General features: G+C 38.3%; 1 protein-coding gene and 2 pseudogenes across 1 annotated transcript in view; 1 reads left to right on the top strand and 2 right to left on the bottom strand.

Annotated features, from left to right (window-relative positions):
• JAM2 (junctional adhesion molecule 2) overlaps positions 1-4,323 on the bottom strand; it is a 51,641-nt gene extending 47,318 nt beyond the window's left edge. Inside the window, exon 1 of the mRNA XM_039857260.1 lies at positions 3,672-4,323. Within this exon, the coding sequence (XP_039713194.1) occupies positions 3,672-3,738 (67 nt within the window). The 5' untranslated portion in view covers positions 3,739-4,323. The remainder of the gene's footprint in view (positions 1-3,671) is intronic.
• A 4,719-nt stretch (positions 4,324-9,042) lies between these two features.
• Positions 9,043-9,161, top strand: LOC120599196 (uncharacterized; annotated as a pseudogene).
• Positions 9,162-26,647: 17,486 nt separating this feature from the next.
• On the bottom strand, positions 26,648-26,766 carry LOC120599084 (uncharacterized; annotated as a pseudogene).
• Between the last annotated feature and the right edge of the window lie 826 nt (positions 26,767-27,592).

The raw sequence follows: 27,592 nt of genomic DNA, 5'->3' as shown, positions 1-27,592 counted from the left end.
TCAGCTTAAATGTCAACTCAGAGAAATCTGACACCCCACCTACTTAGGGATTCATAGTTTAAATTGAGATCATTAATTCCATGCATCCATTTCTTCTATCCATTCTACCTTATTCCCTTCCCACCTAATCAACAGGTATATATTTATAGCTACTATTATTAACCAGGTACTTACTCATCACTGGCCATATAGCGGTGAGCAAACATCACAAAATTCTTTCCCTTATGGAGCTTCCATTTTAATGGGAAATAAAAAGAGAATTCAAGTAACACAAATAAATGTCTATACGTCAACAGGCACACTGAAAGCATAGTTTAAGTGATGGCAGCAACAACAAAAAGAATCCTCCAGACTACAAAGAAAGAAAAAAAGACAAACAGAAATAAAAGGAAAGAATGGAATAAGCATGATGTGCACATGATAGGACTAGGACAAACAGGTGGTACAGTTATATTTGGAATGAATATTAAGATGACTATGTAATTAGAGAATAAGAAACCTATAAATTCCACTAAATCCACTTCATTCTTTCCTTGAATGAAGACAAGCAAAAGGGGTAAGCACTCAGAAAAATTGAGGAGTGAAGTCCAGTTATCTATGGAACAAATTCTCAGATTTTTAAATCCTAGTTCCACTTATTTTCAGCCTAGATAAGTGAATTCAGACAAGTAACAGCTGTCCTGGGGTCACTATCTATAAGTTGAAGATATGTTCTGTCTCTTGAGTTTGTTGACATCCTAAAAAGAAAGAATATTTAAGGAACACTGTCTGATATATATATGCTAAGCCTTAAATATACTGTTTTTGAATCTGGACATGAAACTTGAGTAGAAAGATCACAAATAAGACTGTACAGTAAACCCGAGCCCAAAAAACATTTTTGTTTTTCAATAACACTCTAGTAGCAATGAGCATACCTAATGCCCACATCTGGGCTTCTAACACCATTCTCCAGTAAAAGGAACCGTTGGAGAAATGGCTGATTCTAGGACTGGAGCAGAAAACATAAATACAAGATAAGCCTGGAGCATACTGTGGTGCCAGAAAGTAAGGAAATGCTAAACACACACACGCACACACACACACACACACACACACACACACACTAAGTGTACACACACACGATAGGCACATAGGAACTAACCAATAGTCACCGCTGTAATAATCTGACCCCTAAAATAAATAAAATAGCATTAGATTATAATCCAAAGTATAAAATAAATGTTCATGAGCCCATGCTAATATGAAAATGAATGAATGAATGAATGAATGAATGAATGAATGAATGTGGAGGGGAGGAGAGATACATCTCCCAAGCAGAAGAATTCCAAATAATTTATGGCGATACTCCACTCTCAAGGAGATGGAGCATAACTCTTCTTTCTTCAGCGAGGGTTGTACATAGTGACTTTCTTCCCAAAAATACACTACTGGAAGGGGAAAAAGGTGGGTAGCCTATGGAGAAACCTGACATACATTACCAGCCAGGTGATGAAGGTTAACATCAACAGTTACAATTCATGTTCATAGTATGTATCCTTAATATGATGTGATGAAAACAGCACTTAACTTCTGTGATCTTCCTCCCCAAAAACCCATGAACCCAGTCTAGTCATGAGAAAAACATCAGAGAAATACCAGCTGAGGGGCATTCTACAAAATATTTCACCAGAAGGCCATAATCCTCAAATCTGTCGAGGTAATACAAAACAAGGGAAGTCTGAGAAACTGTCACAGCTAAGAAGAAACGAAGAAGACAAGACTATTAAAATGTAATGTGGTATCCTAGATGAGATCCTGGAAGAAAAAAGGACATTAGGAAAACTGAAGAAGGTGTGGACTTTAGTTAATAACATATTACTATTACTTCATTAATTGTGACAAATGTATCGTACTAAGTAAGATATTCAAAATAGGGGAAAGTGGGTGTGGTGTATATGAAAATTCTCTATACTATCTTCACTATTTTTCTTTAAATTGAAACTGTTATAAAATTTAAAAAGTTTATTTAAAAAAAAGAAAAAGAAAACATTCTCACAATGCCAGACTTTTGGCACCCGTGGAACAATATTAAAAGATCCCTACACACCTCCAAAGTAGTCCCGGATGGGGTTAGAAGAGCTAATGTGTGAGACTTACCCAAAGCTTGAGGAAGAGGTTATTCTGCCCATCCATCTAAGCCTGTGTTTGCCTCTTGGTTGTTTCTTGGCTACAATTTCAAACTTAGGGTGTATCATTTCTATTCTAATCAGAACAGTAATAGCAGAGTAAAACCGTTTTTTCTGTTTTTAGTGACAATTTTACGCTAAAGTCAGTCTTTTTTATTTGAAATTTAGAACCGTCAACTGAATACATGACTTCTCCAGCAGTTCTGTCTGTTATGATTTCTCTAGCCTGCTTCTTTGTTGCTTTTCATTTTTTTTTCTGTGTGTTCAACATGATACCAATTGATATTTCAAAATTGTATAATGGCTTTATTGTGAAGCCTTGCCTTTCTGGTTTGATGTTCTATAATATAGGTCAGTCAGCTCATTTCTTTCACAGAGACAACTTGCACCTTACTCCCTCACTAAGGGACAGTGTTCACACCACATCACAATATTCAGGCAATGACAGCGTGAGGAAAAGTCATTGCACTATGGTATTAGATGCTCATCGGGCGGGTTATTTTAAGCATTATATTACCAGAACTTGAATAGCAACAATAATTCATTCTATTAATTTTTTTTTTTTAAAAAAAGGAAAGAAAAGAGAAAGAAAAACGACAAAAAAGAAAAACGAAAGAAAAACGCCTTCACTGCTTAAGTGCTTAAGATCTAGTGTAATTTCTAGTAAGTCCTCCATTTCTCTAAAAAGTTAACGCGGAGCAAACAAAATAATAGGAAACGTTCCCAGAATTTTAAATCACGAGCCCAGAATCCTTGAAAATCCTTTTTAGAACCATCCCGTGAAATTGGCTTTGGAACACATCCCTCCCTTCACCCGCTACTGAATCAATCATTCAGCTTCAGCATCTTTCTAACAATTGTCCCGTTGGGCGTCCCCTGAGGACACAGCAGCTGGCTAGAGTCCTCCCAACAGACTTTAACTGAATGTAGATGTGCAGGTGGAGAGGATAAAAGTAATTCTGGCTCAGCAGCCACGAATTCCCTCCACCCGCTGCCCTACGAGCGCACTACAAATTCCCGGCACAATGGGGACCCTCAGAAAAGCCCCCAAAACGCCAACACTGCCCCTTCCTCCGGTACTTTGTGTGGCCCGCTGCAGCCTCCGAGTGATGCCATCTTGGGATCTTAGCATCTTGCAAGTAGTTCGTGAGTTTTGCATTCTAATCACGTCCCTCTGTCTTTGAAAACTTAACCCAACTTTGCAAGAAAACGAGAACCTGCTGGTGTGGACCCTTAATTTTCTCTTACTAGAATTGACAAAAGCAGATGCTACTGACAATAAACCAAAGACCTCGGGGCCCCCCGCTCCCGCAACTGCCTGCACCGCGGATTCCGGGAGCGCCGGGGGCCGGGTCCGATGCCCCGCGGCGGACCCACCGCCCGGAGCCCGGAGCCCGGAGCCCGGAGCCGGCCTTGCGCGAGCGCCGCGTCTGGGGTTGGAGGTCCGGGGAAGCGGCTCCCAGCGGGAGCGGGTGGGAGGGCGGAGGTACCCGAGCAACTTACAGCCCAGGGCGACCACCAGGTAGCGCAGCAGCAAGAGGAGGAGGCGGTGGCGGCTCCTCCTCGCCATCTTCCCGGGGGCCCGAGCTGGCTGCTCGTCGGAGGCCGAAGGTCCCGGCGGCCGGAGTGCGGGAGGCCGGGCGGGGGCCCCTGAACTTCTGGGACGAGAGAGGAGGAGAGACCCGTGGAGACTAGGGAGGGGAGGGGCGGACGCTGATGCGACGTCAGTTTCTCCCGGCCTGGGGCGCTCTCAGCCGGATGCCGGAGCCAGGTCTTCGCTAGCCCAGGGATGGGGTCTAGGCCTTTCTTTTGGGGGTGGGGGGCCGAGGGCGGACCGTGGACGCCGGACGAGGTGTCGGCTGGGTCCTAATGGGGCAGGAGCAGGCGAAGAGCGGAAGGGATGCCCTGGCGGGTCGTCCTCCCACCCCCGCGCCGCCGGGATTGATCCGCTTTGTCTGGTCCGGCGCGGGGCTGCCAGCTGTCCCCAGGGCGCGGAGCCGGGGGCGGGGGGCGCAGCGGAGGGGGAACTTCGCCTGCCTTGTTCCAACTCCTCTCTTCCCCTCTTTGGCGCAAAACTTCTTTTGGGGTTTTAAGTCTAGAGGTGGAGATTTGTATTAAAAAGTCTGGCTGTGGAGCGAAGCTGCCAGGGAGGCGCTCCGGAGAGATGGGGTTCGCCGGCTCCGCCTTGGACTCGAGGGTTGAAAAAAAAAAAAGCTATCAAGACTCCAGCTGGAAGCAAGTCTCAGATTTTAGCAATTGCCTTGGGCCCCTCTCATTGTAAACATTTTGCTCCTTGGAGAGCTAAGGTGTGTTTTGTGTCCTTTGCTTTTCACATATCAGAGTTGGAAGTTCATCTAACAGTGTGAAATATTTATCATGTTGTTTTTTTTTCTAGTTACATAACTGCCGCCTGTAGAGTTTTCCACATGTTAAAACTCTACAGCTGTCCTTTGTCAGGTTTATTTTTGGTTTACTGTGCTTTTAAAAGGGAAACCCATTATGCATGCTCTGTTGCGTGCTTTAAAATTTACCCGCACTCATATTGCCTACACCGCAAAGGCTAAATAGGCAATTTTTATATTTGCTCATAGGGACCAACATGTCTGGTGCATTTAAGAGTATTGACAGGCCTGGACAAAGGCCATTCCCAAGAAAAGAAATTGTTAGACATCGGGTTCCCCCCCGCCCAGCCCCCAAGGTAGAATAATGGGTAAAGTTCTGTATAGCAGGCAGTTGATTTAGTGTGCACACAAAGAATTTAGCTAGCTCAGTGGACAAAGGCAACCAGAGTTTAGATGCGAGAGCTGTGGAATGAGGAATCTCTGCTGTTTCCTTGGTGACAGTGACAAAAACTTAGTACCCATGGACCCATGGCAGGGAGGGGCAGAGGACCCAGCAGGTCCTGAAAGGAAAGTCAAAATGGCAAGAATATTAGATCTCATACGCCAGTCAAGCAAGGAAAAGGGGCACAGATTTAACAACAGACTTATGCCACTTTTTTCTGGGCAGTAACAAGAAAGATGTATGAGAAAAGTGGTCGGCATTCTCTTTTTTCATTCCTGCCACAACTATGTCTCTTGTTCCTCCCCGAACACACACATAAACAAAAGGAATATATATATATATATTTTAAATATATATTTCAAATAATATATTTCAAATTTTAAAGCACGCAACAGAGCATGCATATATATATATATATATATTTTAAATTCTGTGACATCATATGTGAAGAATCGATTCACTCAGTTATTTTTTCAACACCTAGTCAAGGCATTTGTCAAATGGCTATAATGTGTCGATGCTGGCAGACAATGATGAACGAGATCGTGTCTTTGCTGCTGACAAGCTCACAATTTTGAGGACAGAGAGAGTCCCCTCTAATACCACATGATAAGTGTTACGGGAGGACGGAAAATAACAGCTGTTTTTTATTGAGTGCTTTCTCAGTGGTGGAGTCAGAATAGTGCAATATCTAATTCCCCCAACAACTCTGGAAGGGAGAAAATGTTATCATTCTCACTTTACAGATGAGAAAATAGGCTAAGAGAGGCTAAATGGCTTGTTCAAGGTCAAGGCTAAGGGGATGTTCCTCTGTTGGAGGTGCACGCAGAACTCAGGAAACCCTCAGGATTGATTAAAGAAATAAATGTAAATTTGTTCAGCATCTCCTAGAACAAGGATTACCAAGATTGCTCCTCAGATCCCCTTAAATATGCATCCTTAAATATGATTCTCTGCTAAAAATTATGTTAAAATTCTGAGTCCCAGAAGTTTTAATCCTAAGGACACCGAGGAAGCTGTATTTCTAATAAGCCCCCTTATTGGATTCTGTTGATTCTGTTGCAACTAGTCCATGGACTGGTACTTGAGTACCTTTCTAGAAGACAGGAGAAGCCATGACAATGAATGAATGAGATCAATCAGAAAAAAAAAAAAAAGATGAATATTTATCTAGAAATAAATCTAAAGAAATAAATGCAGTAAGAAGTAGAAGACCCATGCCCCCAAATAATAATAATAATAATCTAAACCAAGGATCCCCAACTCCCAGGCCATGGACCACTACTGGTCAGTGGCCCATTCAGAACAGGCTGCACAGCAGTAGGTGAGCTGCGGGCAAGTGAGCGCAGCTTCATCTGTATTTGCAGCTGCTCCCCAGTGCTAGCATCACCGTCTCAGCTCCACCTCAGGTCATCAGGCATTAGATTGTCATAGGAGCACCAGTCCCTGGTGCCAAAATGCTGGGAACTGCTGATTTAGACACAGTTCTTACATTTACACAAAAATGGACACAAAATGGATCACAAAGCTACATGAAAAATGCAAAACTATAAAACTCCTAGAAGATAACATAGAAGATGTTATCTAGATGACCTTGGGTTTGGCAATGACTTTTAAAAAAAATTTTAATTTACACTTTAATTACAGTTGACATACAATATTATATTAGTTTTATGTGTACAACATAGTGATTAGGTACTTATATACCTTATGGAGTCATCACCACTATAAGTCTAGTATCCATCTGGCCCCATCTATCATTATTACAATATTATTGACTATATTCCCTATGTGATACATTACATCCCTGTGACTTTTTTTTTATAACTGGCAGTTTGTACTTTTTATTCCAACTTGGCTACAAAGTTGTGAGTTCCCACGACTCCCTTCTTAGGTTTGATAATTTGCTAGAATGGCTCACTGAATTCAGGGAAACGCTTAACTTATTATTACCTGTTTATTTTAAAGGACATTGTAAAAAATACAAATGAACAGCTAGATGAAGAGGTACACAGGGCGAGGTCTGTAAGTGTCCTGAGCGCAGGAGCTTCTGTCCCCATTGTGTTGGGATGTGCCACCCTCCCAGCGTGTGAATGTGTTTACCAACCTGGAAGGTCTCTGTGGTTCAGGGGTTTTTGTGAAGGTTTCCTTACCTGGGCATGATTGATGAGGTCATTAACCATTGGTAATCAACTCAAACTCTATTCCCTTTCTCCTCCTAGGAGGTTGGGGGTGGGATTGAAAGTCCGATCCTCTAATTGTGCTTAGGTCTTTGGGTGACCAGCCCCCATCCTGAAGTTATTTAGCCCCCAGCCACCAGTCATCTCATTAGCATACAAGAGACACTCCTTACTCTGTAAACTATTAGGATTTTAGGAGCTCTGGGAAAGGAACCAGGGACAAGACCAAATATATGTTTCTTATAGTATCACAGTATCACATCTGTTAAAAGATAAACAGAGGCATATTAAAAAATTTTTAAGTTTATTTGAGCAAAAATCTATTCAAATAGGGCAGCACCCAACTGGACATAGTTAGGGGCACTTCACTGGCAGGCGCTAGAGAAAAAACTTCTAGAGAGAAGTTGCAGAAGCAAAGAAAGGAGATCATCTGACTGTGTATAGCTTAAAGTCTCATTAGCTGTTTGTGGTTGGTTGTCCTTAGTGGTTTTTGATTTCATAATCTTGAACCATTTGCAGGATTAGATTTGGCTTTGCTTACCTAAGCTACCACAGCATTAGTGCCACCTCGGTCTAATGGCCTCCTTGTTTAATTAATTGAACATATTGTAGACAAGCCCCTTGTGATTTTAATGCCTCTAGTATTTTTGGCAGCTAGAATTAAACAATTCGATTCTTAATTAGGCCTTTGTTCACATATTAACTGTTCCTCTTGCTCAACTCCTTTTGTTCTCACAATATAATTTTGTGTTGCTGATGTACTGTTTCTTTGTCAAGCGGGAGGAGGTAACTTCAGGGTTTCAAGGAGAATTTATGAGTTTGTTTTGCATAAGGAAAGAATGTCTCCAAGGTAGCTGCAACCAGCTGCTGGCGCCCAAGAGCCTGATGTGAAAAAGTGATATTTATGACTAAAGAAACATGGACTTCTCTCTCAGTTCTTTGGAATGCTCCCCCCCACCCCCACTCCTGAGCTGCATAAAAACTCCCTACTTTTGCTTTTGGGAAAGATGAATTTGAGAGATCTTGCTCTCCTGTCCTCTTGTTTTGCCCAAATCAAATAAACCTTCGTCTGACTCCAAGCACTGGTGTCTTGGTGTTTTGGGTTTACCTGTGTGTGCATCGGGCACATGGACCTGAATTTTGGGAGGTGATTCTGCAACAGTACCATGTGATCCAGCAATCATGTTTCTTGGTTTTTACTCAGAGAAGTTGAAAACTTATGTCCGCACAAAAACTGGCACACCAATGCCTATAGCAGCTTTACTTGTGATTGTCAAAACTTGGAACCAAGATACCCTTCAGTAGATTAGTGGATAAGCTGCAGTACATCTGGGCAATGAAATGATATTCAGAACAACAACAACAACAACAAACTATCAAGCCATGAAAACATGAAAAGATATGGAGGAAACTCAAATGCATATTATTAAATAAAATAAGTAAATTTGAAAAGGCTACACCTGGTATGATTCTAACTATAAGACATTCTAGAACTCAAATGGTGGAGACTGTAAAAAGATCAGTGGTTGCCAGGAATTACGGGAGAAAGAGGGATGAACGGGTGAAAGACAGGATTTTTAGGGTAGTGAAACTGTTCTGTATGGTACTACAATGACAGATACATGTGATTATACATTTGTCCAAATGTACAACACCAAGAGTGAACTCTAAGGTAAGCTATGGACTCAATGATGATGTGTCAAAGTAGGTTCATCAGTTATAACAAATGTACCACTCTGTGAGGGATGCCAGTGATGGGGGAGGCTGTGCGTATGTGGGGGCTGGAGGTATATGGAAAATCTCTGTACCTCGTGTTTAATCCGTGAACATAAAATGCTATAAAAAACAGTCTAATAACAGAATTGAAACAAATAGAAGATCTAGATAAAGAACACAAGAAAGAGCAGCCAGCCTATGACCATGCCACCCTGAACAAGCCTGATCCCGTCTGATCTTGGAAGTTAAGTAGGGTCGGGCCTGGTTAGTACTTGGATGGGAGACCACCTAGGAAGACCAGGTGCTGTAGGCGTAAAAAATAAAAAATAAGGGATTGTAAGCTGACAAATTCCTTGCAATCTGTAAAAAAAGAAGAAAAGAAAAGAAAGAAAAGAAAAGAAAGAAAAGAAAAAGGAAGAGCAGCCAAAAAAGTATGAGAGGTACCAGGAGAGATTCAGGAACAAAAGGTGGAGGTGTTAACAGTGTTGAATGCTAAATAGAGGATTGAGAATTGCCTTCTGCATTTAGTAATTATGAGGGCATTGGCCACTTGGATGCTAGAGAAAGCAAGTCTCCCATCAACTTGCAGAAAAAAATTTACAGACCTGTGTTCTGTACTTAATAAAGTATAAAATGAGTGCAAAGGGTAAAAATAAATCATGAAATGATTAGAAACATCAGCAGCAGATAGTGAAAGGAATAATAGTCAGTACTGCTTCATGAATGAGTGGCTGGCTGGGTGTTGGTTTCACTATTGTTTTGCTTGTAAGAATCTCTGTCCTGGGAGCACAGGGTAAGTTCTAGAGAGAAAATATCTTGGGAGTGCCTCTAAACTCTGTTCTAGTCTCCATGATCATACTGTCCCTTCCCTACCTGTCACGTGTTATAATCACTTTCACTCTGACACTATAAGCAGCTTTGTCAGGTGAACATAAATAGGGACTTGGTTTTAGAACATCTTATCATTTTTTATTTTTTCCACTCACTCTAAATCTGAATTCAGAGTAATGAGGGGGGGTGAAACAAGCAACACAGAGAAAAGCTGAGTTTAAATTGAGTGACTTCTCACAACATCTCAGATTTGGTATTTCTGTGTTGGATGGGTTATTTTTCTTCATGGGTGTGGAGAAGGTGCTGGAAAGTGTGCCCACACAGCAATTTAGAGAAAAGAGGGGAAAAAAAGTTTTCTATTTTCAAAACTACACAATTTCCTGGTGTCTCATATAAATTCTAAACTCCTATGAATAGAATTTAAGGTATTTAATGGGATCTGCATTATGTACTTATCCCTCATAATTTTCTCAGATTATTTTTTGGAATACTCTTGATTTCAACATTCTATTCTTATATGCCCACCACCACACTGTGCTTGTGCTCAAACCACAGTCATTCCCAGCCAAATAAACCTATTCAGAGAAGCCCACAGTGTTTCCAGCACGTCATCTTCATTACTCTCCCAAAGTGACATCTTTCTTCAGGTACTTTATAACAATGTAGTGCTCAAAACTTTCTTCCAAGAAGAAAAAGAAAAATTTACCTTTACCTGGTTCTAATTTACTGCAAACAAGAACATTACTTCTTTCATGTTCTCTGCTCCTAAATTCTCTAAGGAGAATTTTACCTGCCAGTTAGGTGAAGTTCACCAGCTATCAGTAAATTAATGCTTGTTTTCTTTTTAAAAGCACATTTACTATCAACTCAATAGTTGATCTTTTCATCGAATGATAATTTGAAATTTCATGGGGAATTAGGTAATATGAAAATAATTTTTTAAAATGGCATTTACTTGGAGGAAGAGCAAGCATTTAACAAATACCAGGGCAAACAAAGGACAAACAGGCATCGATTGATCTATAAGCATGGAAGCATAACAACTGAAATATGGGGAGAACTTTGAGGTAATTTCTAAGTCAATCCTCTCCCTACAGATCCCCCTCTCTCATTTCAGAGTTAAGGATGATGAGGCCCAAAATGGTGAAATGACTTCCTCAAGACTGCACAACCAGTTAAGAAAAGAGCCAGGCTTGGAATGAACACTAGTTATGTCTTTCTTGTGTAGTCTCCAAATCAGCGTAGGGCTCATCACCTCTCCACCCCACCTCATTTTTCTCCACTTTTTTCCTCCCTCTTTCTCTTTCATCCTTTCTGTCTATAATTTACCAAAATGAATTAAGCACCTACTCTAGACCAGTCACTGTGCTAATGGTAGAGGACACAATTTTGTGCAATAACAGACAATGTCTCATCTCATGGAAATACAGGAGGAGACAGACAATAATCAGGCAAAGCAAACATCCACACCAGGGAAGCTATCATAAGGGGCTTGTCTAGTTGGGTTGTCTGGGAAGGCTTCTCTGAGGTAGTGACACTTCAGCTGAAATCTGAAGGAAGTAGGAGAAGGCATGTGGAAATAACAGTCTACTAAAAAGGAACATCATGTGAAAGACCTTATGAAAAGTCCGAGAGAATGAGAGTGGGCTGTAGCACAGAGGTGGGGAGGGAGACCGACGGAGACTCTGGAGTGCCACGACTTAAAACCTTCGGTGGTTGCCAGCAGCTTTTATAATAAAAGCGGAATAGACACGAATCCCCCCTTATTCACCGTTTTGCTTTCCACAGTTTCAGTTACCCTTGGTCAGATGCGGCCTGAAATTTTTAAATGGAAAATTCTAGAAACAATTCATAAGTTTTAAATTACATGCTGTTCTGAGTAGTCTGATGAAATCTCTTGCCGTCCTGCTCCATCCCACCCAGAATGTGAGTCATCCCTTCGTTCAGCATATCCAAACTGTATACGCTACCCACCCATTAGTCACTTAACAGCCATCTGGGCTATCAGATCAAATATCTCACTACTGCAATGCCTGTGTCCAAGTAACCCTTAATAATGGCCCCAAAGTACAAAAGTAGCAATGCTGGCAATTCAAACATGCTAAAGAGAAGCCATAAAGTGCTTCCTTTAAGTGAAAAGGTATATATGTATAGGGAAAAAAAATAGTACATATATACATATATATATATAGGATTTGGTACTACCTGAGATATCAGGCATCCTCTGGGGGCTTAGAACATATCCCCATGGACAAGGGGGAACTACTGTGTAGTTCATTCTTTTTATTCATCACACTTCCACAGGGCCATGGCATATCCTCTTCCCTCATTGCACTTGGATCTTCATTTTTGCTTTTTCGTCAGTGCTATCTAGTATTTACTGAATACCCGCTATATGGAATATTAGGTACCATGCTAAGTGCTTTTCATATTATCTAATTTAATCCTCTTAACAATCATGTTAAATAAGGAAATCTCTTATTTCCGTTTTACAGATAAAGTCTTTGGGACAGAGGGATTGAACAACAGGCCCAGAATCACAAGAGCTTGTGGGTAGTAGAAAGAGGTATGGAATGGCACCTGGCTGACTCCAGACTCAGTGTGCTTCACTGTTATGTGCACTGCTCCCTGTTCACCCCCATCTCATCTGGTTAAGGCCACCTCAACTGCCATTTCCTTAGGAAATGTCCCTCCCCTCCCATCTGGATCAAATTCTACTACTACCAGCTCTTAATACCCACTTCCTCTCTGGCATCATAGCTAGATTTTACACTCAGTTGATCACAATCAATCACCAACAGTAGGCTGTGGACTCCATGAAGTCAGGATCCATCTCATTTTTGGCTCATTATTATATTTTATTTGCCTAACAAAGTGCTTATCAGTTAGTAAATACTCAATAAATACTTGGCTACTGGATGACTATATAGATCTATTCTTCTTTGACAAGAAGTGATTGTTCTGTAAGTTTTTCTAACCTAATGTTTTAGTCAGTTTAGGTTGCTATAGCAAAGTACCATAGGCTGGGTATAAACCACACAAATTTCATTTCTTATAATTCTGGAGGCTAGAAGTCTAAGATCAGGTTACCAGTATGATTGAGCTCCAGCGAGGCCCCTCTTCTGGTTGCAGAGAGCCAACTTCTCATTGCATCCTCATGTGGCAGAAAGAGACCTAGCTAGCTCTCTAGTCCCTCTTTATAAGGACACTAATTCCATTCATGAGAGCTCCACTCTCATGACCTAACCATCTCCCAGCGGCCCCACCTCCATATACCATCACATTGGGATTAGGATTTCAACACATGGATTTTGAGGGGACCCATTCAGTCCATAACACTTAACAATGTCTTTTTAAAATCAATAGTACTTTAAGCTTCAATAGTTCTATGGCAATCTCATTGCTAAGTACTCTATTTCCATTTCATCTTTTGATTCTCCATGTGAACGAACTGAGAGCTGGAGTGAGATCTGATAATTTGCCCAGGACACCCAGCTGGTCAGTGGCAGAACAGGACACGATTCCAGGTCTGTTTATATCTAAAGCCTTTACAATACTGCCATGTTACCTCCATCTTTCCAAGTCAATCCACCTCTGCAACATCAGTCCTGAGGGCACCATTGCGTTTATTATAGGGGTATAATACCTTATTGAACACATCAATATTTTATTTACTTTTAGGTTGTTTTGATTTATAAAGAAACTGTACAAAAGAAACCATCAACAACAACAAAAAAGGCAACCAACTGAATGGGAGAAGACATTTGCAAACACCTCTGCTAGGGGACTAATATCCAAAATATATAAAGAACTCATACAATTCAACAACAACAACAACAACAACAAATCCAATTAATGAATGGGCAGAGGACCCGCACAGAAACTTTTCCAAGGAAGACACATAGATGATCAAAAGGCATATGAAAAGATGCTCAGCATCACCAGTTATGAGGGAAATACAAATCAAAACCACAATGAGATACCACCTCACAATTATTAGAAAGGCTATTCAATAAAACAAGAAATAACAAGTGTTGGAGAGGATGCAGAGAAAAGGAAACCCTCATACAGCACTGGTGGAATGTAAATTGGTACAGCCACTATGGAAAACAGTATGGAGGGTCCTCAAAAACTTAAGAAGAGAGCTACAATATGATCCAGCAATTTCTCTTCTGGGTATCTACTCCCCAAATTTGAAAATACTTATTTGTAAAGATGTATGTACCCCGTGTTCATTGTAGCATTGTGCACAATATCCAAGACATGGAAACAACTTAAATGTACTTGAACAGATAATTGGATAAAAAGATGTAGTACATATATACAATAGAATGCTACTCAGCCATTAAAAAGATGAAATATTGCCATTTGGGACAACATCGTTGGATCTTGAGCATATTATGCTAAGTGAAATAAGTCAGACAAAAAGAGAACCATATGATTTCACTCTATGTGGGATATAAAACAGAAAGCAACAAATGAATAAATAAAACAAACAGATTCATAGATACAGCAGAGGGGAAGGGAAGTTGAGGGAGAATGAAGAGGGAAAAGGGAGATAAATATGTGGTGACAGAAGAAACAAGACTTCAGGTGGTGAGCACACAATGGAGTATAACAGATGTCACATTATAAAGTTGTATATCTGATTATGTTATTAACCAATGTTACCCCAGCAAATTTAATTTAAACAGAAGAAAGCTATGCTGCACATCATTATATATTTGTACTCTTGTCTGATTATTTCTTCAGGGTAATTGGTGAGTAAAAAAGTCAGGCAGTTTTTGAAGTTTTCAGGAATGTTTGAGTCTTTTGTAGTAGATTCTATTATCCACCTATTTCCCAGGGAGGATTTCTGCGATTGTGCTAACAAAGAAACACATGACTTAAAAAATGTTTTTTTGCACTTTAGTTAATTTGTCTTGAAGTACAGAAAAAAGATCGAATCCTCTATAAACTTTTTCATTTATGCATAGTCCTCAAGGCATTCTTTTGAAGTACAGAATATAGTGTTACTCCAACTTAAGGCAGATAAAGAGGAAAACGTAGCAAAAACAGGCTGCTTATCATTCATTTGGCATTCAGTATGGATCCTGAACACATTTTTCTCTAATGTATCTGTATAAACTTTTAATTTTTTTGCTAATCAAATTCTTAGTGCTAATGAAACTCTTTACCTAGAATAACTTTTCTTTCCGGCATCTCAGCTGTGTTCTTTTATCTTTAAAATCTTTGGGAAGGGGTTAGAGGACATGAATAAACTTGATTTACCTTGCTAGAGCAAACGATGGATGGACAAGGAACAGAATGATGCCTTTTCACTACCAAAGATTTAAGAATTCTACTGTGTTCTTGGATCCGTCCCTTTTAAACCAGGAGGATAGTTTTAATCTTTCTAGAATGGTCTTTCTTGGCCCTGATGAAAAGTAGCTGACTGGAAGAGCAGCAGCAGATTAACATTTAGTTTCACAGCTGATCATGCTGTGACCACATTCTGTTTACCACAAAGCGAAGATTTATATTTCTTTGGAGAAGTCAAGAAATGACATATTTTCTCACATGATAGCCTTTAAAATCCTCTCACTGTTTAACTAAACTTTAAGGCTTGCCTGGTGGCTTATACATGTGAGCACTCCTAAGAATTGGAAGGATTTTCAAAAATACTTTTTTTTCGTGAAAGTGTAATACCATAAAGAAGGCCAGGCTGCGGTTCCCTGAAGTGTAAGGAATCCTTTAAGGACAGAAGTTCAAATGTTTTTCTGCTGACTTGGAGCCAGTGAACACAATGGCGGGGAACAGCAGAGACTTTAAAATGCCCTGGATACTGTTTAATAGGCAGGATACTGGGACTAGAGCCTAAGGCGGAAATGGCCATCCTTGTCATTCCTTCCTGGAATAAGGATTAAACATCCTGGAGCACTAAAAATCAAATGTGGAGATATATTGGCCATTCCAGAAACAAAACTTTTTTTTTTTCTTCCTAGAAATACTCTTAGATAAGCCACCTAACACCTCTGGAACATCGGTTCCTATGATATAGAAAATAGGATCGAGTATGTGATTTTAAAGGCATTTTCAACTATAAAACTAGATTACTTCTACATTTGTGTCTTCAAATTCAGGAACAAAAAATAAACAAATCTTCTAATGACAGTCCCATATTGTATTACCGCTGGAAAGTTGTCAATATAATAAGCAACCTGTACTCAACTACTACAGATCTTTTTCTTTCTCCTCTTGCCCCCAGCCACGGAAAATACACACGAACACGTGCACCCACACAGTCTCTTATAAACTGTATAAGCTGTACTTAATTTTATTCTAGTAAGTCAAGCATGTTAGAATAGAAAAGGATTTAGGGAGCTAGAAGAAAGAGATGCTTTGGTTGTGGCATTTAGACCGGAGTTTGTAAGGCCATTTATTTCTTTTCTTCCCTCTTCTGATCTTCCTCTTGTTATCACTTCTCTCTTTTCTACACCCCCTTCCTTTCTTTCTGCATTCAAAAGCTTCAGTATGTTGACGAGATTCTTAATTAAGAAGAAGCTACTGGTCTTTAGCCAAATCTTGCCACAGCATTTTTCAATGAGGAGAGCTTTGGCTTTTGGCCTAACTTGACCTCAGTCTTCGCCAATAGTTTAGAATTAAAGAGAACGTTGCTTTCTGTTGTTAGAGCTCCTCTGGAAAGACCAAAAGATTAAGTCTCAGTTGGTACTAGGACCAATCCTAATAGGTCCAAGCTTTTTTTCCCTGTCTCCTGCTAGTAGGGGAAAAAGTGATGGGAATAATAATGTAAGCTTTGTGGAAATTTCTCCAATTTTAACCTCAAAAGTTTTAGTTAAGCGTAACTCATTTATGTAAGAAAATGTCATTTTTTAAAAGGATACACAGAAAAATTAGGGGTGAAATGTCATAATATCTGAAATTTATATTAAAATACTTCAGAAAAATATAGAAGAAGCAAAATGTGGCAAATTATTAACCTAAGTGGGTAAGTAGCATTTGTTATACTACTTTTTTGTTTTCTTTTCAGTATGGCTGAAATATCTCACACTTTTCACACACATTTTCAAAATTTCATATATATATATAACAAAAAAGTTAATGAAAAATTTATCCTCATCTTTATAAATAAAGAACCAAAGTATATTGAATTAATGTGATATCCTCTCCCCCAAGGGAAATGATCACAACCAAAAACAAGTTTAATTTTACGGAGACCCTGACTGAAAGTTGGCAGGCCAATTCATTGAGGGGAAAAAACAACAACTTCTTTTTATTATTTTATTTTGCTCTCTCCAACTAATTCTAACACCTTACTTTTGAGGAGAAAAAGAGCAATGAAAAGAAGGAGAGGGGAAGCAAGGCAGCGAGATGTGACTTTACAAGGATTTCACTTGCTTAGAAGAAGTAAAGAAAATTAACCTTTCTCAATAAAACAAAACAAAACAGAACAACAACCAAAAAACCCAAACCCAAAACAACCAAACAAAACACACCCAGTTCTAAGTTTAAAAACTAATATTGATGATTTTGAAAGAAACTTGGTGTATTAGAGAAGTTGAGAGAAGTGCAGGGGGGGTGGGGGGGCGGGGCGGAGCGGAATTAAAAATCGGTTTTAGGGCCTATGTATATTTTTTTCCATTCGTACATTGTCCCAGTGTTTCTCAACGGGGGAGAAAATTACACACCGTACTTTAAACCTGTGCTTCTCAGACTCCAACAGATGTCTGAATCAACAGAGGATCTTGTTAAAATGCGGATTCTGATCCGGTGGGTCTGAGGTGAGGATGAATGCCTGCATTTCTGAGTTCCCAGGTGATGGGAACTCAGAATAAATAACCACAATAAATTATTTATTGTGGTTAGGACCACAATAAATAACAAGGCAATATTCCAATGTAATTGAATAGCTACCTCCTTTCCTGCTACTAAAAATAGCAAGCTGCAGAAAGAGTAGCATTTGAAGATTACTCATCCTACATTTCTTACCATATAAATCTGAATATTCTAGGTCAAGAATTCTCAATGGGCGCAGTATTGCTTTCAAGGGGGAGGAAATTAATTGTTGAGGATGAAAAAAGCTTAAACAGATATACAGTATATCACTGATAATAAATTGTCATGGGAGCCTTTGTGAGAGTGTCTGAAAAAGCTACCTGGAGAAGGCACAATAAAAAAGTTTGAGAACCATTGCTGTAAACTATTATTAAATCTCGTAAAACTGGGGCAAGTAAAAATCAGCCAGCTACCCTGTTTATAAATTGAATACTCAGTTACCAACATTTGGGATATCTGTTATATATCACTACCTAAATTCTCAAATTCTCATTGACAAACATGACAGAAAGTTTTATTCAAGCAAGAGCACAATAGGTTGAATTTTCTAGCGTTTCAAGCATCTAAATATTGCAGATTTCAAAGGAAAGAGATGAGAATAGAATACACAATGATTATCAGAAATACATTATACCAACAAAAAAAATTAACCTAAGTCGAACACAGAACAATCAGATTATAGATACGTGAAAAGTTTAAAACTGGAATGGCAAAATTGAAAAATTTTTTCAATGTTTTCAAATCAAGGGCTAGGAATTGAAGAAGAGGTATTTGAAGATAAGCAAGTTGACCCTGGAATCTTTGCTATCTCACATTCTCTTCTAGGCAGTTCATTGCTTGTATTCAGCTGGTTTGGGGTGGCTTTGTGTTGTCAGAATCAGCTCGTGTCTTCTCAGGGCATGTCAAGGTTGATGGTAAGAGACAGGCAAGTGTCACGACTAAAGGACTAGGAATAAGGCATCCTCTCAAAAGGCCAGCTGGGCTGGTCAGAAATTTTTAAAAACAGCTTTATTAAGATATAATTCATATGCCACACAATTCATCCATTTAAAGTATAAATTCAATGGTGTCTAATATATTATGGTGTAACCACTGCCACATCTAATTTTAGAATATTTTTATCACTCCTAAAAGAAACCCAGTACTTTATTTCTTTTATTGACAATATTTAGTTTTCCATCTATCAGTTTATGAACATTTGGGTTGTTTCTGCTTTTGAATCATTATGAATAATGCTGCTGTGAATATTCTTGTACAATTTTTTTGTGTAGATTTTTTTTTTCATTGCACCTGGTATATGCCCAAGAGTTGAATTGCTAGGTTACAGGATAAGTCTGTTCAACATTTTGAGGCACTGCCAGTCTGTTTTCCAAAGCTGTACCACTCTACACTCCTACCAGCACAATGTGAGGGTTCCAATAGCTTCACAGTCACACCAACGCTTGTTCGCGTCTGCTTTTTAATTATAGTTAACCTAATAGGAGTGAAGTAATATCTCATTTGGCTTGGATGTGAATTTCTCTGATGGTTAATGATGTTGAACATCTTCTCATTGCTTTTCATGCTCGTTGGCCCTTGTATGTCTTCTTTGGAGAAATGGCTATTCAAATCCTTTGCCTTTTTAAAAATCGGATTAGTTGTCTTTTTTGTTGTTGTTATTGAGTTGTGATTTTTATGTATTTTGGATACAAATCCTTTGTTAGATATAGAATGTGCAAAATTTTTTCCCATTCTGTGGGCGTCTTTTTACTTTCTTGATAATTTGCAGCACAAAGTTTTTTTTATTTTGCCATAGTCCAATTTATCTATTTTTTTCTTTTGTTACTTGTGCTATTAGTGTCTTGTTTAAGAAACTACTGCCTAACTCAAGGTCAAAAAAAATTTACTCCTATATTTTCTTCTAAGAGTTTTATAGTTTTAACTCTTTCATTTAGGTTTATAATCCATTTTGAGTTAATTTTTACATATATTGCGTTGTAGAAGTGTAACTTTTGTATATGTCGTCTGGTATGGGAATTATATCTCAGTAAACAACTGAGATATCTACTGTCTGTAGATAACCAGTTGTCTGGCACCATTTATTGAAAAAAAATTCTTTTATCATTGTGTTTGGCCTATGTGTCAAAAATCAAATGACCACAACTATAAGAGTTTATTTCTGAACTCTCAATTTATTCCATTATTCTATATGTCTAGCCTCATGTCAGTGCCTTATTGTCTGGATTACCACATGTTTTGAAATCAGGAAGTATGAGTCCTTCTAATTCATCTTTTTCTAGATTGTTTTATTCTGGGTTCCTTGTATTCTGTATGAATTTTAAAATAAGCTTGTCAATTTCTTAAAAAAGCCAACTGGGATTCTGATATTGTATCTATGAATCAGTTTGGAGAGTATTGCTATCTTAACAATATTAAGTCTTCTGATCTATGAACATGGGTATCTTTCCATTTATTTAGGTCTTTAATTTCTTTTAATGACATTTTGTAGTTTTTAGTGTACAAGTCTTAAACTTCTTTTGCTAAATTTATGCCTACGTAAATTATTCCTTCTGATGCTATTATAAATGGAATTATTTTCTTAATTTTATTTTCAGAATTTTCATTGCTAGACTATAAAAATACAATTACATTTTGTATATTGATCTTGTATCCTGAAACCTCTCTATATTCTTTTATTAGCTCTAATGCTTTTTTAGTGGATTCGTTAGGATTTTCCATATACATGATCATGTCATCTGCCAATAGAAATTGTTTTCTTCTTCCTTTCCAAGCTACATGCTTTTACTTCTTTTACTTGCCTAATTGTCCTGGATATAACCTTCCAGTGAACATTCTTTTCTTGTTCTTGATTTAAGGGAAAGTATTCAGTCTTTCATCATCATGTATAATGTTAGTTGTGGATTTTCATTAAATGTTCTTTATCAGGTTGAGAAATTTCCCTTCTATTCCTAGTTTGTTGAAGGTTTTTTTTTTTTTTTTTAAATCAGAAATGGTATTGGATTTTTGTCCAAATGACTTTCTTTTTTGGTCTCATCACATAGTGTATTATATTGATTGATATTCATATGTTAAACTACTCTTGCATCCCTGGGATAAATTCCATTTGGTCATGGTATATAATCTTTTTATATATTGCTGGATTCAGTTTGCAAGTATTTTGTTGAGGATTTTTTCCATCTATATTCTTGTGATGTCTTTGTCTGGCATTAGTATCAAGGTAAACTGGCCTTGTTAAGAGTCAGAAAGTGTTCCTGCCTCTACTGTCTTTTGGAAGAGTTTGTAAGGGATTAGTATTAATTCTCCTTCAGAGAGTTTGGCAGACTTCACCAATAAAGTCATTTGGATCTGGTCTCTTATTTGTGGGAAGTTTTAAATTATTAATTTGATCTCTTTACTTGTTATAGACTTAATCAGACTTTCTGTTTCCTTTTTTTTTTATTTGACTTTCTGTTTCTTTTGAAGTCAGTTTGTTTCTTTCTAAGAATTTGCCCATTTTGTCTAACTTACCTTATTTGTTAGCATGCAATTGTTCATCGTTTTCCTTATAATCCTTTTTATTTCTATAGTGTCGATAGTAAGGTGCTCTCTTTCATTCCTGATTTTAGTAATTTGTGTTTTCTCTTTTTTGGGAAAGTTTGTCAATTTTGTTTATTTTTTCAAGGAACCAACTTTTGGTTTCATTGATTTTTCTCTTTTTCTGTCTTCTATTTCATTGATCTCTGCTTTAGTCTTTATTATTTTGTCCCTTCTGCTAACTTTGGGTTTATTTTGCATTTCTTATCTAGTTCCTTAAGGTATAGTTAGTGATTGATTTGTAATATTTTTTAATGTAGACATTTACAGCTATACGTTTTGGAAAGAATAGGGATTATTTTGGTGCCGAAGATTTAATAGTCTGGTAGAAACCTACTAGTGAGATTGTATTGTGAGTTTACTTGGATGCCTTTATGTAGCCTCTGATTCTATGACAGGCAACATCTACTATGCACAAGTTCAGTTCATAAACTCCAGTAGAGCTTCTGTTTTAATGGTGACAATTATTCAAAGAGTTCATATAATTTTTGATTTCGAAAGATGATTTATTTGATGGCAATTGTAAAACATTCTCAAACCTGTCATGTCTAGTAATTCTGCAGTCTGAGAAATTGTTACTGGCATTTGCAAGCATGGCAGAAATTTAATAAACTGTCGCCAAACCATTTGCTTGTTTGAATGCCAAGGTTTCCTTCCCCACATCACATGCAGTGTCCTGCTGCCAACAGTTATCAAAATACTCCCACAGTTGTCACAGAGAGAACTGTTCATGAAGTTACTATTCCTTTATTCTTGTTGTTCCTATATTTCACTGCCTTGCCACTTCCATGTGAAAATTTTATTTGAATAACCTGAATAATGTCACTATAGAGCAGATATTAAACAATGGATGAAAAAAGAATATATAGCTATAGAGATATAGATATAGAATGCAGCAAGATTGGAAAGGATGACTTTCATGCTTTACTTTCTATATGTTCCTAATGTTTGAATTTTTATAGAGAGGCTATGTTGTTTGTGATGTAGTAAATAACAAAAAAATGTAAAAACAGGAGAAGGAATCTAAAAAAAAACACAAAGAAAAGTCTAGTTAGATTAACTCATTCTAATTGAAGATATGCAGTTATGTGGTACAAGAATTATGATAGGATTTAAAGATAAAATCCAAGATAAAGATAAAATCTTGAACCAAAGATCGATAGGAAATAATTGGCTTTGAGTTTGTGTTTTCTGTGATGACTCCAACAGGTAAATGGCAGGACAGGTTAAAAAAAAAAACTCTTGCATATGAATCTTGGAAAGAAAGAAGAAAGGTGGAAGATTGAAGGTCGTGACCTTGGACCTCAGTCACAAATTCAAAGGTACGTGAAAGCATAGCCTTTTACCATTATGATAATATTTGTAACTATCATCGAGAATGAACATATACCTTGGTCATATATGGTCATATATGTTAATGACTTTGATATGCACTTTGGCAGTACATAGTATTATTTCAAACACATGTAACCTTGACCGAGTAATTCCACTGCCAGGAAACTCTTGTGAAGAAATGCTTACACCAGCGCATAGATCAAAGATAGCATGAAAAGTAAATAGGATCCCACTTGCCCAAGGCCACAGGGCTAAGAAGTAGAGATGTGGGCTATCCTAGGCTTTCGGGTGATCGGAATTCGGCTTGTATGTTCTCTCCAGTGTAGGTCAAGATTGGATGGTGGGGAGAGGAGGGAGGACAGGCAAGTGTCATAGCCAAGGAATGAGACAGGGGAAGTCAGGAGTTTAAAACAATAATAAAAAGTGGGAAAAGAAGTTATGTGTAATTAAGGGAAAGGGATTCTGGAGGAAAGTACTTGTTAGCCAATTTTCACCTCCCCCACTCCAGAGCCATGAACTCCCATTCTAAAAGGCTCTAAGTGAGCTTGTAGGTAGTCTAATAGGTTTTCTCACTGTGAAATAGGATGGTGGGAGGGGGTTGAAGGAGGAGCTTACTTCTCAAAATTATATCTGTCTCTTTTCATCAAAGAACATTCATATTAACATGTGTTTGAGGGATTAGTACATCTTTGAAACCCTAAGCAAACAGGAGAATTCTTGCAGCGTTCACAAAACTACGAAATGAAGGATATGGTGTGGCTGCTGCAGCGTGGGATGATTCAGAGCGTTTTAGGTCATGCATGCCAATTTCAGGAGTCATGGCATTTTTCTCATGCCCTGGTGTTTCCAATTATCCCAGATGCCACACTAGCATTCTGTAAGACCTTGAGCCAAATACTAGCCTTTCTGTAACTCATCTTCTCTACGTAGTAAACAGGGGTTAGGGGGTGGGGAGGTGGAATAAATGATCCTTATTATCCACTATCCCTTCAACTTGTGATTTAATTTGTAATTTTCAAGACTTACTGAATTATTTGTATTTTAAATAAGCATTATATGACATTTATTAATGATGGTAAGAAACATAAAAATGGGCTTTTCACACATTCTTAAAAAAATGAAACAAGATGTTAACCACAAGAAACTCTATACTTTGGTGATCTGTATCCTTAGCTGTCTTTACTATTGGGAAAGACCTGATAAGATTTTCTTGTGATATAAGGAGGAAAGAGATGTTTAAAAAATACTGGAAGCAGAAGAAGTGGACTATCTGTACACCTTTATATTTGTCTGCATTTCATTTCTCCAAAACCCCACCAATCACAGACACAATCACATACTCTCCCTCTCTTCCTACCGCCTCCCCCGCCCCCGTCTTTCTTTCCACTGCCACCTCAGCCCATCAAGGAGCTGGTAAGGAATGATGTTGAAGTGAAGGTACCATTTTGCCCAATGGTATCACATACGAATAGAAAGAAAAGCCATGGTTTGCACCTGCTTTTTTCCTTTCATTTCTCAGGATTAGCATGTCCATCCTCACCTGTCAGGCCAGGTGGACGTGGAGGATGTTGAGCCCTGATATAATTGATACAAGTGCATTTGTGTGTGTGTTTAATTATGTAGAAAATGTGAAATGCATAGCAAATGCTTTTTTAATTATTTGATTTCAGCTTATTCCATGTGCTTTGCGGACCTCCAATTACAAGGAGTGTCACTGACCTAGAGTCCCAGTTACTGAGCTGGAAATCCATCACCACGTTTGCTCTGAGGCCACACTCCTCACTTCTGAGAGGCCACTCCCAGCCGAAGACTGAGAGTGGTGGGGTGCTAAGGCAAGCTTGCTCCTGGGACCTTGGGCCCTCTCTGATGGTAGACTTTGGCTCAACGACAACCTTCTTTAGGCTGTGCAGTCGAGAATGCCTCCACTCTGTCTTCCTTGCCTCTCCGCATCACCTGGGGTCAGCCTTACCTGGTTCCTTCCCCTTTTATCTCACAAGTATTTTCCCTAAAAAATCCTTACACATTTAACTTTGTGTGTATATTTGGGTTAGCTGAGAGAGGCATCAAGAACTCTCATAGACATACAAGAAATGAATAACAGTGGCATCTCGAACTTGTAATGGGGAAAAGAGCTGGGAGGGAGACTTTTCATTGGGTACTCTGTAATACATTTATGATTTTCCAAGCAAGTACATGTATAATAATTTGAACATGTAAAATCAAATATTTGGATAGAAAGACATAGATTTGAGAAATAAAAACATAGGCTTTGGAGATTGAGCTGAGTTTGAGTCCCAGCTCATCTTTGTGATCTTGGGACAATTATCGAGTGCTATTGTATTTTTTTTCCTATTTAAATGGATATTTCTATTTAAAAAAGTTTATTTTTCAATTACAGTTGACATTCAATGTTATATTAGTTTCAGGTGTACAGCATAGCAATTAGACATTTAGATAACTTACAAAGTGATCCTCTATGGTTTTAGTACCCACCTGGCATCATATGGTTATTACAATATCATCGACTATATTTTCTATGCTGTACTTTACATCTCATGACTATTTTGTAACTACCAATTTGTACTTCTTAATCATGTCACCTTTTTCACCCATATCCCAACCCCCGTCCCATGTAGCAACCATCAGAATATTCTCTGTATCTAAGAGTTTGTTTCTGTTTTGTTTGTTTTGTTTTTTATATTCCACGAACAAGTGAAATCATATAGTATTTGTCTTTCTCTGTCTGACTTATTTCACTTAGTATGATACTCTCTAGGTCCGACCACGTTGTTGCAGTGGGAAGATTTCATTCTTTTTTATGGCTGATTGGATCCTTGATTTCAGTTATTTGCTTTATTCCTTAAATAATTCTATAACCTCAATCACTGCCTCCCCGCGGAAGACATACACCTCCTGCCCATTGCCAATGAGCTTGGCTGGGGGACTTGCTGTAGACAGGGGACAGTGGGGATGAGCATTAGGTGAGTATGAGCAGAAGCTTTAAAGATCCAACGCACAGAGTAGTCCTTGTTCCCAGTTCCCTCTGCCACAGAAGCACAAGTCCCAAGGAGGGACTGCTTCTACAGATTGGATTCTGGAATAAAATTGCAGAGCCACAGTTAGCCTGTAGCTGCTGCTACTGACATGCAATGTGAGCTTCACAAATGCTGTGGTTGAAAACTACTGTGGTTATTTCCTCAACTCTTCATTTTGAAAACATTCAGAATAAAGTTGAAAGAGTAGTACAAACACCACCTCATTTAGCTTTACCAATTGTTAACATTTTGCTACATAGCTTAATTTACCCTTGCTCTGTCTCTTGATACAGAGCTCCTAGTTTTGCTGAACCATTTGAGAGTTACAGGTGTGATACTGGACCCCTAAATATTTCAACATTATATTTTAAGAATAAGGATGTTCTCCTGTATGACCACAATACTACATTCCTGTTCAAGAAATACAACATTGATGCAAGTAAAATACTACACAGGTGATGTTGTTTATATCACAACCAGAAGGCACAAAGTAGGTCAGATTGTCTCACTTTGGGTGATGATAAATTTGTTGATATAGTATCCATCAGATTTCTCCTTTGCAGTTTCCTTTATTCCTTGGAGTTTCCTCAGTAATCTGTGGGTGATATTTAGAGATAGACGATCTTGATCTCCAACAAACTTTCCCCACTGGTTTTAGCATCCATAGATGATCCCTTTCTGAATCAACTATCACATTGGTAATTGCAGAATGGTGTTTTCCCCCATTCTATTATTCCTACTCTATATATTATCTGACATTCTTTGTAAAGAAAACGTCCTCTCCATTTATGTTTGTGTATCACCATGGACTCATGGATTTTAAACATGTATGTTATAATCCTTCATTATTCTTTTCTTTTTTTAATTTAAATTGTCCTAAATTTGTACAATGGGAGCCTTCTTCAAGATGGAGTCTGTGTCCTTTTAACATGTTTCTGTCCATCTTTGATTATTTCTTGCTTTCTTGCACAATAAGATGTTCCAGGTTCATCTTAGATATTTACTGCTATTGACCTGATTCTTTTATTTGGGAGAGAGAATAAGAGGGTGAGATTGAGATTTGGGGAGAAAGTTGATAAAGGGAGACAAGAAAGGGATTTATTTATTTATTTATTTAGGCAACCCTTGCTTGACCTCACAGATGGCAAGGACCTTGTCAGTTTACAATTCGTTATTTTTTTATTTTTTATGCCTGTAGCACCTGGTCTTCTTAGGTGGTCTCTCATTCAAGTACTATCCAGGCCCGGCCCTGCCTAGCTTCAGAGATCAGACGGGATCTGGCTTGTTCAGGGTAGCATGGCCGTAGACAAGAAATGAGATTTAGAGTAAGGAAACATTTGGGGGAACTCCTGGCTAAAGTTTTACCTTGAGTAGGTCTTTCGAGCCTTCCAAACCTGAATTTTTTCTCCTGGAAAATGGAGATTATTATCCCTATTGCATGAGTGGGTTATGAGAATTAATAAACATGATCACTTAGCAAATGTTCAGTATGAGTGGCATATGTTCAATATTTGTTGGACATTATCATTACTAACATCCTTCCACCAAGTTAATTTCGGTGATACTTGTGACTTCCAATTACTGCTCCCAATGTAATTTATAATTAAATTTGCTTAAATATATGTTCTGAGGCTTTGTTTAAGGAAGAAGCCAAAGATACACACCATACATACACATCACCCATCTATGTGTATGTGCGTATACTTTTTTTGTTTGAAATAGAATCTTAAATGAGAGGTAGCCTAGTAAAACGTAGACTAGGTATAAATCCGAGCTCGGCCACTTACATTTCTCATTTTAAGAGTGAAGATAATGACATCTTCCCCGCTCAGTTGTTATGAATGTAAAATTCGGGCAAAGAGGGCAGAGCTATCTTGGCATGGGGTCTTTTTTTTTTTTTTTTAATTCCAGTTTTAAAATGGACATACAACACTGTTTAGGTTCAGCATAACGATTAAAGGTACATGCTGCGGATTGATCACAATACGTTTAGTTACCATCCATCATCTCATGGAGTGCTAAAAAATTTTTCTTCCTTGTGGTGAGAACTTTTAGGATTTACTCTCTTAGCAGCTTTCAAATATACAAAACAGCATTGTTAATTATAGTTATCATGTTATACATTACATCGCTA

The sequence above is a fragment of the Pteropus medius genome, unplaced genomic scaffold (assembly GCF_902729225.1).
Source record: "Pteropus medius unplaced genomic scaffold, Ma_sr-lr_union100, whole genome shotgun sequence".
NCBI lineage: Eukaryota > Metazoa > Chordata > Mammalia > Chiroptera > Pteropodidae > Pteropus > Pteropus medius.
The sequence above is the reverse complement of the archived record's forward strand: the minus strand, read 5'-3'. Positions and strand labels throughout refer to the sequence as shown.